Source organism: Ixodes scapularis, unplaced genomic scaffold, assembly GCF_016920785.2.
Source record: "Ixodes scapularis isolate PalLabHiFi unplaced genomic scaffold, ASM1692078v2 PGA_scaffold2__306_contigs__length_199485367, whole genome shotgun sequence".
In the NCBI taxonomy this organism is placed as follows: Eukaryota; Metazoa; Arthropoda; class Arachnida; order Ixodida; family Ixodidae; genus Ixodes; species Ixodes scapularis.
Genome location: NW_024609857.1, coordinates 178,868,078 through 178,880,133, shown reverse-complemented (window position 1 = coordinate 178,880,133; position 12,056 = coordinate 178,868,078). Strand labels below are relative to the sequence as shown.

Below are 12,056 nucleotides of genomic sequence, written 5' to 3'. Positions count from 1 at the left end.
ACCATCGCACAATGGCCTATCACCGGCGGTGTTGAAAAGCTCGACATGGTTTGGGATTTCGCCGCGGAGATACATCGCGATCTGGATATTTCTTCATTAATTGCTTTAACTATTGGAGTCAATCCAGAAGATAATGGCCAAGTAGCCCTTGAACTTAGTCAGCCTCATTTTTTACTCAGTGAGATGGACATTAATCGTTGGGACCAAGTTCAGCATCTTATTCGCGGCGCCATTGAGCAAACGATGGCAGAGTTCGAAGGGCAAGCATCCGAACTTTTGGTTGACGAAGTGATACATATCTTTCAATCGTTCGGTGCAGTCCGCTCGACGTCAGTGTTAGGAACCCAAAGATTTATGAAGACAGAACGTTTGGACGCTGGCATTCAACGACTTTTAGCGAAACTCCTAACCTCTGTCACGCAGTCTGGCACTCCTAAAAGCGTCGTTTTGATGTCGCCGGCTTATATTGAAACAGAGCTCCCATCGCTCTTGAACGAGCTGGAGCCACGGGCCCTGCTTAACTACATGGGATTGATGGTGCTGATTCAGGTGGCACCGTTCTTGTCCGAAAGGCTTACCGATCTCCGAGAGCTCTTCGCTAAAAGCTTCATAGGACGCACTGTTGCGAACGCGGCAGATTCCTCTCTTCTTTGCATCTACTCAGTGGAAAAGCTCCTGCCTGGCTGCTTCTCCAAGGCGGCATCGGCGCTCCTTCGGCAGAGTGGCGATGATCTGGTCATGCGTGAGTGGACGTCCAAGCTGGACTCGGCCTTTAGCATTCAGGCGAAGTCTGTTGCCTGGATAGACCAGCTCTCTGCTTTGCTACTCCGCTACCGCACCGTGCGGAGCCCCATCAGTCGTTTCGGCCCCGGCGATCAGCCATGCAGTCCTAGTACTCAAGAGACAAGTGGCATTGCCCTACTGTTCTACTTAGAAGTGTCTAAGCTGCAGCATGAACGAAAAATCCGCGATATCTTGAAGGGTAGCGCGCACCTTAAGAGACAGTCGTACCACTCTGACCTAAACACGCAAGCCCAGTACCAGCCCGCCTGGCAAACCGTCTACGTCCCGACGGCACTCTTAAACACGTCCGTTCCGGCCACGGGGACCGCATCCGCGTTTCACCTGCCACGCTTTGCTCTGCGTTACTATCTGGCGCTTGTGGAGATGCTCTTCGAGAACTACTACCAGGGAGAAGTTCAAGTCAGTTTCTCCAACGACGCGCATAGAAAGCTTACCTCTTTGTTGGCCTGCCTGAAGGACGACCTGGGAAATCTTCCCGTCAAGTTGAACTCTTCTTGGCAGCCCAGAATGGAAAGCTTACCCCGCGCGGTTCTCAACCGAATCCTCGCTCTTAGGTTCGCCTACAATGCCTTCCTCGACCAGCTTCACGTCCGGCGAGTCTGGGGCATGGACTTTCGCTTCGATGGGCTCCCAGAGTTGTCGGCTGCTCGGCTTTTTTTTGTCTACTATGCTCTCGACAACTGCGAATCGACGGGCGTGGCCTACAACGGTGGTCCGTCCACGGACCTTCCAGCCAGCTATAGGGTCAACATGCCTCTGCGTTACCTGGAGGAATTTATATCAGCCTTCACATGTAAATTCTATCCTACTTCGTCATGTAATGTGTTTAAAGCAGCGGAAATAATGGCCCAGAGCCATGGTTAACGCCCTGATTCCAAAGTTTGAGGAAAATATTGATAAAACGTTGTAGATATTTACATAAAGTGACCATTTTGTTGAATCCTTCAAACGTACAAAAAAGACGTGCGCTGAAGTTTGTCCCGTCATACCGCAGACTGACGAAATAATTGCAAGCGCGGGTAGGTAGCTTTACTATGGGCTCCCACTAAGCGATTATTTTTCACAGCGTAAACATTCTCCAATGCTACATCCTTATCCCTAGAGCGTTTTTGTGATTTATGTTAAGGTGAGGCATGCACAGTTTATTTGTTAAGACATTTTATTTAAGAACTTGGTGCTCGATAACGGTACATGTTTTAAAAATTACTTCTTGTGATACTTGTTAGAGAAGGCGTTCACAAGCTATGCTAGTGCTAAATAACGTGACATAAGAGTTGATATAAGGTATTCTATGTGATAAATTACTATATATGTAAAAAAAAAAAAAAAAAAAAACCTTCAAGGAGTTGTTTGACAAACCCTTCTCAGGAATTCGCACACGTTTTACAATCTTCACGAAAAATATTTTAGTCCTATATTTGGCGGAATTTGTGTGCTCTTAAATTTAGAGACATGTTGGAAAATTAACGTAGTTCTGTTTAAACAAAATAAAAAAAAAATAAAGAACTGCGAGGAAACGACGATTGGAATCAGGGCGTGCCTGCGCCTCTTGTGGAACCGCTTAAAATAAGCAGAATATTAATGATCCCGCTAATTTTGTGTTATTGTTAATTTTTCGGTTGTATACTACTTTTCAAGTTGAGCCATCTTATGCGCGGGTTCAGATTTGCGCGTAAAATTAACTCTATTTGTACAGACGTAGTGTGTCTCCAGACTGCAGTTTTATTCATGAAGGGCACATTGGGGGGCGGGGGCTGATGTGTAGCTTTGCAACACGTTCCGTTGTTGACTCAAAATGAAGGTAATATTGAAAAATTACTTCACTTCAAATGTCCCACAAGCAATCTCAGCAGTTTTAAACAGCCACACATCGGACTGACATTGCTTAAATCAATTTCTTCAGCTCGTTGAATCAGATGTCGTCATCCATAAGAGAAAGCTAATATCATTTTGACTGTGCGTCCTCTTAAAATGTCTTCGAAATTTTTATGAATGAAGCCGAAATGATGTCTGATCCAAAATATGATTTTCTTTTTAAATCGCCAATTTCCGAGAGCAATACCTGATCTTCTACGCATCGACAACCTATCATGTCAAATATCTTTCGGCTCAACTCTACGTTTGAGCCAAAACATTTGATACATTAAAAAGTATTTTAATTCTGTTCCGAACTTCCTTATTCTGAAAATAGCAAGAATGCAGCTCTGGCATAATGTAGGGGGTATTCACTAGACGCCATATCTGAGTGCGCTGCTCGGAGCGCATGCTCATAATGAGCTCACATTAGCAGGTTGCTAAGACCTCCAATCTTGACGGTATTGAATCCAGGAAAAAACAGTGGGATCTCGCCATCAGCATGCGCTCAGCAGTCGCACTCACAGCTCTGGGCCGCCGGTGAATACTCTCCATAGACAGAAAGGTGGTAAAATGTGGACCGAAAATTTGATTAACCAGAGAATTCACTTGGACAATATTTTGTAAATTCCGTCTTGAGTTCTGCATAAGCTATACTAGGTTTCATACTTAAAGCCTCGTCCCTCTAGAGGGTCAAACTGAAAGTTTTGTGGGGCAAGAAGGTACAATTGTGTGTCGTTGATACTGTCCCACCGTAGCCACAAACACGACCGACAAATGCCGACAAGCGATAGACGACAAAGCAGTTGTTGTTTGTCGTCTGACTTGTATCGCCGACCGCGCGGAGCGGCAGCCCCCCCAGCGAATAACGCTCGCTGACGAACCTGTCCTCCAGGATGGAAAGCTGGGCCAGTTGGCTGTGATAAATGACAATCAGAAAGCGCACAACAAAGAAGGACAAACAAGAAGACACATGCCGACAGCGCTTTCGCGCGTGCGCCCGCTTAAGCGCCGCGTTGTTTACTTTGCCTGCATCCACCTGCTACCGCTCCTTGAGCTCGCTTGTCGCCGTCCGCGCCTTGCAGCTGCTTTGGCGACGTGTCGCGAAAGGCGCCATAGCAGCGGTGAGTGCCGCTGTTACGGTTATCTTAATCGTCGAAGCGAAGGGTGGCAGCTTTCCCGCGTGCTTTTTATGATACCTATATCACTCTCATGAAAAAAGGGTGTAAAAGGGTGTATCGTTACACCCGTTGTCCCATATAATACACCCCAAAACTTCATTTCGACGTACTGAGCCCTATAGTCGAACAGACGGCCCCAAATTTTACGAGGGGCTTGATAACGGTGCGATATAACTTCTTAAATAGCTAAAGTACGTATCAAAGACCACATAAAGAAAACATCGAGTTTTTACAGCAGGGCCAAAAAAACCCCGATTATTTTGTTTTGTACTCAGTAAAACGTACATTAGCTTTTTTAATAAGTTGTACCACACGGCTATCAAGCCCCTCGTAAAATGTTGGGCCGCCTGTTCGACTGTAGGGCGCTGCACGTCGAATTGAAGTTTTGGGGTGTATTATATAGGACAAAGCGTGTAACGATACTCCCTTTTACACCCTCTTTTTCTTGAGAGTGTAGGTTATTCTACTTCCTGCGAAGAACTCCTATCCTTTACCATTTGTACAAGAGTGCATTCTAAATCATAATCAGGGGCGCTCATCATGAACGAGGCCATGGAACACAAACAATTCGTGGTGTTTATGTTGGTGTCATTGTTCATGTTGGCTATACCAAAAGTAAAAATTATGGTAAATATTAAGAGAAAGTCTACATTTGAATCGTATGTAGTTTAGAAAAATACATAAAATACACAACGGATACAAATGTTTAACTGCTCTAATTAAATTGAATCAAAGGAAATCGAGTTTGAGAATGATGAACACCCCAAAAAAGCACGATCGCGGCAGCCGGGACTCTAGTAACAGATCAAGTGTGCTAGCTCTATGCTCTTTTGGGGTTTTGTTTCTCTATTACATATGCAACAATGCGGAATGTATGTATCCAAACAGAGGTGGTCTGGGTGAACACGTTCCGCCGTGTAGTACATAAGCGGCACGTTTTTGGCACATGGTGCGTGCCGAAAATAAAATTACCTTTTGCCGTGTGTGTCGGCGGGTACTTGGCCTATCTAGGAAAACGGAAGAACTGCGTCGGTCCGACTCGGTTTGTTGGTACATTTTGCCGTGTTTTCCCGCCAACTTCAGTGTCCCCGGCGGAGCAGCTGCCGTGTGTGTATTTTCGGCGTCACGTCCGCTAGGTGGGACGGGGACTCCGACAAACAGGTAGTATGTCGATGTCGTTTGTAGCTCGTCCTCGTTGATCGCTGTCGGTTGTTGCTGTTGGTCGCTCTAGTGGGACTAGGTTCTCAGTACACAGCGCTGTCAAAGCTACTAGCGCGATTAGGCGGCTTCATCTATGGTTTCGTTGGCGCCAGAACGCGTCCAAAATATCCGCGAGATCAAACCCCATGACGATAAAATTAGCTGGAGAAGGGTAACAAGGGGGACAAGGGACAAACGCAAGTCTCCAAACACAGCTAGGTGACTGGGGTGCGACCGAAAAAATCCGACTGGTCCTAGTATCGAACTAGGAACCTCTCCATATCCTGCGGAGCGCTCTATCAACTGAGCTAACCAGGAGTTAGATGTCAGTAGAGCAAACGGTTTTTATCACCTACCACCAGTCTAACACCAATAAGGGTGAACGGCCTATATTTTACTAATTATGATAATAATGTAATTAATGCGAAGGTTGAAGCGGGCAGGACAAGAATGACGATAATAATCTCTGAAGAAGAGGAACACGGGGGACAAAAGACAAACACAAATCTCCAAACACAGCTAGGTGACTGGTGCGCTACCGACAAAATCCGCCTGGTCCTTATATTGTAACAGAAACCTCTCCATCTGCGTTGGAACGCTCTATACTCCGTTTCACTTTATGTTGTACCGCAGCGACGGCTAGAAGCGCGACCTCACAGCGTTGGCAGCTGCCCTGAATGCACGAGAGCTTGTGCCGCCGAGATGTGCCCCAGAGCAAGGAGCTCCCGCTTGTAGCCTTTCCTGCGGTACATCATACGGTGAAACAGAGTACTGAGCTAACCAGGAGTTAGATGTCAGTAGGGCAAACGGGTTTCATCAGCGGCCACCAGTCTAACGCCAACAAGGTTCAACGGCTTGCATTTTAAGGTTATGATAATAATGCAATTGATGCAAAGGTGCAAGCAAGCTGGACAAGAATGACTATAATAATCGCTGGAGAAAGGGAACAAGAGGAACACAGGACAAACAAAAATCTCCAAACGAATCTAGGTGACTGGTGCGCGACCGATAAATTCAGTCGCGTACCAGTCACCTAGCTGTGTTTGGTCATATTTGTCCATTGGGTTGTGCGTATGTTTATAAAGCCTAGAACTTGGCCTGCCTCAACAGGCGAAGACTCTCCCAGCTGTAAATGAGCAATACACCCTTTTTAAAAATCCCAAAAGCCCGCGCGCGCCGCGCGACGAATAATGGGAGTCCTCGGTACGCCCCTCCCAAAGTCTCTCTTCCCGCTACCAGGTGGCATACGCGAGCAGGCGGAGGTTATCACGGCAACAACGTTTGAGCAGCTGAGAGCCGAGTCAAACGAGTGACGAGCCAACGGCTGCCCCTTTTTCGTCCCCCTCCTTTGTGCGGGCTTTGTCGACTGCTGCAGCAACGGTTTGTCAAACCTGGTCGTAACCCGCCGCGGTTGCGGTGCAAAATAAGCGGATTCGGTGACACTTCAATACGTGAAGGTAAGTTACGACGAATAACGTTTTCAAATAAGTTCACATGTCGCGATGTGTTTACGCCGCCACAGATACGGTACACCGCCAACGACGTACGACTCGGCGGATGGGCGGGGTGGCGGATGGCTGCAACGGCTGCTGGTGGTAGCTGCCGGGACGCGCGCAGTCACGGAGGCGCAATGAGAAAGCGCGTGATCTGTACCGAGGGTTTAGAAAATTCTTTGCCGTCGTGGCGTTGTACTTTTTGCAACAGGTCTATTTAGCCAGTGCAGTAAAACCGCTAGCCTGGGGTCGTTAACGTGCATCAAGCAGTACTGATACACCACCGCACGCCGGTACGATGCTTATCCAGATCGAAACGGCTCGCTTGCACCTTTGCTTTAATCGCATTGGTCTTGAGTGCACTAGATGGTGCTTATTGTTTAATACGATTAGAGTTCATGTATAGGCTCCCTACGGGAGCCAGAGTTGTGCGTTCATCCCTGTAGCGCCGTCTTTCCTGCACAGCATGTTGATCCTGCTCCTCACGTGACGGGATTCAGTGAATAGCGGCGCCACGCGTTCGAGGCGCGCGGCGCGCTCAAAAGCAGGGGTACGTATGGCGGGGCGCGTGCAGCGTCTACTTTCCTGCACAGCACTTAATCCGGCTGCTCACGTGATCGGATTTCGGTGATTAGCGGCGCTGCGGCACGTGGAAAACAGACGCGCAACTCTGGCTCCCGTAGTGAGCCTCTACAGGAACTCCAAATACGATCTCTTTGCTCCCAACGTAGGCAGCGCCATCTCTCGGCTCACACAACCATTCGAAGAGGTTGAGGAATTAAAAAACACAACGGCTTCGGTATGGCGGCTGTAAGGGGAGGTCGGGGAGGTATGCTCACGGTGGAAGAAACACATTTAGGTGATGCCACTGGCCGCTCTTCCCGCGTGGAGCGAGCGAACAGATCGTGTTCAGGGCAAGCATCAAAACAGGAGTATTTAGTTTCGCACCGCGGCGGAGGGCGCTGCGGTATGAGGTCCCTCCTTGGCGGCCACGGTGTCGGTGGCGTAGCGTGCTTACCTTTTTCGTGATGTGGTGGTGTGGTGGTGGTGTGCGACCAGTGCGGGCCTGGTGTTTTGCTGTTGCTGTTGTGTTGGTCACAGGTGCCACCATCGTGCACGAAGATGAGCCTTAACCCGAAGAATAAGAAGAAGGAAGAGAACACATATTTACGGACTCTGGCGACTTGGTGGCGGCGTGGCGGTGGTGAAGTACAACAAGAAGCGGTGAGCGAGAGAATGGGCGGGACCACCGCTGGAAGAAACAAGCGGACCGGTCGGTTTGAGAGGGATACCAGACTTAGGTGCCATCTTTTCCCGTGCGAGTGAAGCGCTCGGTGCGCCGAACATAATGTGGCCGCCGCGTTGGACAGAAAGTTATCACCTAAATGTGTTTCTTCCACTGTGGGTGTGCCGAACGTAAAATCGATAGCATGCCACTTGTTCATGACGCCGATGGCACCGGTACCCTGCACCTGGTGCCATCGCGTGGCGCACAATGGCACCACGCGTAGAAGCACATCGTGCATGAGCACGCGGAGTATACGAGACGCTCTCGTGCTTCAGATGCTTCACGCCACGCCCCTTCGAGCAGAAATGGACTGGAGGGCTATGTTGCGCTTTTTGCACTCCCAGGAGACTTGGAAGAGGGAAGTGACGTCAACGATACAGCAAACGCAGATTGGATGTTGACAGAGAAAACAAAATCAACATCCAATCTGCATTTGCTGCGTTGTTAACGTCACTTCCCTCTGCCAAGCCTCCTGGGAGTGCAGAAAGCGCAACATAGCCCCCCTGGTATCCTGGCTATTAGCGGCGAGATGTTTCGGTGGCGCCCTCGTTTGGTTACCTTTCGTGACGTCATTACCTTCTGAAGAACAAGTTCTATGGTATTTGTAATCAGTGTGGTGAAAGCCTGAAATTATAGCGCTCTCAGAGTAACACTGCCCACACCGTCAAAATTGAAGTTCTTACATTCCTCTTATTTGCGTCGATTTGATATCCTTTGCTGACGTCATAGACAGCATTCGGCCAATTGTGGTGGGCCGAGCACAGCGACGCTTTCAATCGCTCACGTCGCCAATAGAGCAACGTTTTTGTCATGAAGCCGCGGCACGTGGAACCACCCAAGAATGCGGAGCGTTCGGTACACCTACCCCTACAGCCACCCTTGCTTCGGCGAGTGCTTCCGATAGTAATGGAGCGGCAGTAGGGTTTGGTGGCGCCTCCCTATGGTTGTCTCTCCTAACGTCATTACCTTGTGAACAACAAGTTCGATGGTGTTTATAATAAGCATGAGGGAAGCTTGAAATAACTGCGCTCTGAGACCAACGCTGTCGACACTATCAGAATTGAACTTCTTACACATTACTCTTAATTCCTTCCATGAGAAAACGATTGCTGACATCATAGTCAGTATTCGGTCAAACGTGGCAGAGCGACCACTGCCACGCTTTGGATCCCTCAGGTCACGAATAGACCTTTCCTTATTTACGGTCGGTTCCATTTTCAGTGTTCGTGCGGATGGCACGTGATTTGCTCCTCGCTTTCCGAAGCGACGAATATGCGCGTGCTGGGCTGAGGCGAACAAACGCTGAGCTGAGGACTTGTAAATATTGGAATGGTGTATTTACTTCGTCTCAACTTAGCATGGACTATTGTCAGACACGCTTGCTAAAAGCGTGAGCTATTCACTTGGGATGAAGGATCGGCTGCTGCACAAGTGCTCGTGCAGCTAGTGTCCCAGTCAAGGCAGTCAAACATCTGCTCTCGCGCTTGCACAACCTTTGCGTATAGTGTATGCTAAGGTGAGACGGAGTAGAGACGATTGCAAGCAGGGCCAGTGGCCGCCGCCATGTCTCCGCTTGTGTAGACAAGCCCGTGCAATTTCAATCTTGCCAAAGCTATGTTCATGCGCAAGCTGCACGTTCCTGCACTGAAGGGACACCAGCCGGGGAACCATGCTTGGGATTATATAGACGATTGCAAGAAGGTTAATGGCCGCCGCCATGTCTCTGCTTGTGTGGACAAGCCCGTGCAATTTCAAGCTTGCCAAAGCTATGTTCACGCGCAAGCTGCACGTTCTTGCACTGAAGGGGCACCAGTCGGGGAACCATGCTTGGGATTATATAGACGATTGCGAGAAGGTCAATGGCCGCCGCCACGTCCCTACTTGTGTGGACAAGCCCGTGCAATTTCAACCTTGCCAAAGCTGTGTTCATGCGCAAGCTGCACGTTCCTGCACTGAAGGGACACCAGCCAGGGAACCATGCTTGAGATTATATAGACGATTGCAAGAAGGTCAATGGCCGCCGCCATGTCTCTGCTTGTGTGGACAAGCCGGTGCAATTTCAAGCTTGCCAAAGCTATGTTCACGCGCAAGCTGCACGTTCCTGCACTGAAGGGACACCAGTCGAGGAACCATGCTTGGGATTATATTGGGGAGTTTCAGCGAATATAGGGGGCGCTCCGATCGATCTAACATGGCGGACAAGAGGGGGATAGATTTGCGACGCCCGTAAACCGGTAGCGTATAAATAAAACAAAGCGTGTCGTTCTCTGTTTGTTGCCGTGTGCGAGACGATCATCATTTCAACCAAGACCTACCGTGATGCTACAGATGAAGTGTTCAAGCCAGTCGAAGCTTGCCATAGTCAAAATATGTGTGCAACTGTTGGACGTGAGCTCTCACGCTGGTGCAGCTGTCAACAAGTTGAACCGAATGTACGTGGGTCCAAAGAAAGGTACGTATCAACAATGTTCGCGCGTTGAAACTATGACGCGTACTTAATCTAAAACTAAACTTATCGGTCTGCGGCTACAAATATTTTCGTTGACGTTGCTTAGATGATGTAACCATTCAGGCCTCGCATTAAAAGGTGGTGCGAACTCTTCGGTTGTTCCAGTTAATTGTGCTAAAAAGCGGTTGGATGGAAAAGTATGGCAACTACAGCATACAAGGGAGGATTGAGGTCTTTATCCTGCGTTCTATGTATCGAAACATCGGTATCCTTGGTGTTATATCGGTTATATTGCGATCAGCTGGTCGGCGATCGTCCTGTTTTTACGCATAATGTAAACAAGCCCCCGAAGCGCCAATCTCATTTCGATGTGCTTGTGCACCCCTAGGAGCCTCGTTTTGGCTCTTGTGGAAAGCTTTATTGTAATAGCAATAGTCTCATCGGTCATTCGAGTTGTATGTGCCACGGTGATATCTGCTGTGTGTGATCTGCTGACAAAGAAGTCTTTATTAAATGCGAGGAGGAGAACGAAGGTAAAGCTTTTTTAACTGTTTTATTTTTACAGAACAGGGCAAAGCTTCTAAAACAAGAGCAACCTAAGCTGATGTTTGAGTGTGCTCAAGAATGAATTGCAAAAGGTGCTTATGCTAAGTGGTAGATGTATGCAGTTGATTTTCTGTTTGCTTCTGCATTGTAAATTGGAAGATATGTATCAGCAGAAGACATGTCTCCTTTTCAAAATGTCTTTTGTTAGGGCAAACAGGTTTTCACACACAACCGAAGAGTTCGCAACACCATTTAATTCGAGGCCTGAATGGTTACATCATCTAAACAACGTCAACGAAAATGTTTGTAGCCGCAGAAAGATAAATTTAGGTATAGATAAGTATGCGTCATAGTTTCAGCCTCAAACACGCAACATTGTTTATATGTACCTTTCTTGATGACAACTGCACCAACGTGAGAGAGCCCACGTCGTCGAACACTTGCACACATATCTTGACTATGGTATGGCAAGATTTCTTGCTTGAAGTGAAGATCATCTCGCTACGACTAGCTACGACCACCCACCGCAGCGATGCAGGCATCGAAGGGGCGCAACGCAGTCAGTCGCCGTCACCCGACGCTGCTCGTTTGGCATTCACGGCTTTCCGCCCAGGTGCTTCGTTTGTACTTGGCACCGAGTGTTATTTTTTGTGCTTGTATATGCTCAGTGGCTGGATATGGGCCTCAAGAGCAGTTCTTCAGGCTCAATAGCGTTCGCCGAAGAACTTTGAAGAAAATGCCACCCAGGAAAAAAAAGCACGAAGACGCAACGCACCAGCTTGGCGGTCTATGCACTGGGTACGGAAATCGGGCCCTGCGAATTATACACCCCAATGCAAACTATCTAAACAAAACAAAAACATTTTAGGCTCAAATTGGCTTCTGCGGACTATACGCCAGGGTAGCTAAACAAACATTCTTCGCATTTTGACGTAGCGGGAAGAGTGACCTAAAGAACGCCGCAAAGTTGCCTCCTCCCTGCGCGCGCTCAACTTCGCAATTTTTGACGAAAAATCCCCCGCGATCCCTAGGCGGTGCACGAGAGCACGAGACAGCGCGGGGAGGCGAGCGTTCACGCCGCTCGCTGTACGTGGTCTTTGAGCTCTCTAGTGCCGACAATCCCGTCATGCCTCGCCCAGGCAAGAAGCGAGAGCAGACGACGAGAGTTCGTCTGCCACGATGCGGCATTCGCACAGCGGAACTGGAAGAAAAAGTTGGTTTTCTGCTCGAAATCGCGTCCC

At 48.6% G+C, this 12,056-nt stretch overlaps 1 protein-coding gene across 1 annotated transcript; it reads left to right on the top strand.

The window, feature by feature from the left end:
• Window positions 1-450: 450 nt before the first annotated feature.
• LOC8050770 lies at window positions 451-1,668 on the top strand. Its single transcript, XM_002435143.1, has one exon. It carries the CDS (start codon window positions 451-453, stop codon window positions 1,666-1,668), a length of 1,218 nt encoding a protein of 405 aa, XP_002435188.1.
• The last annotated feature ends 10,388 nt before the right edge of the window (window positions 1,669-12,056 follow it).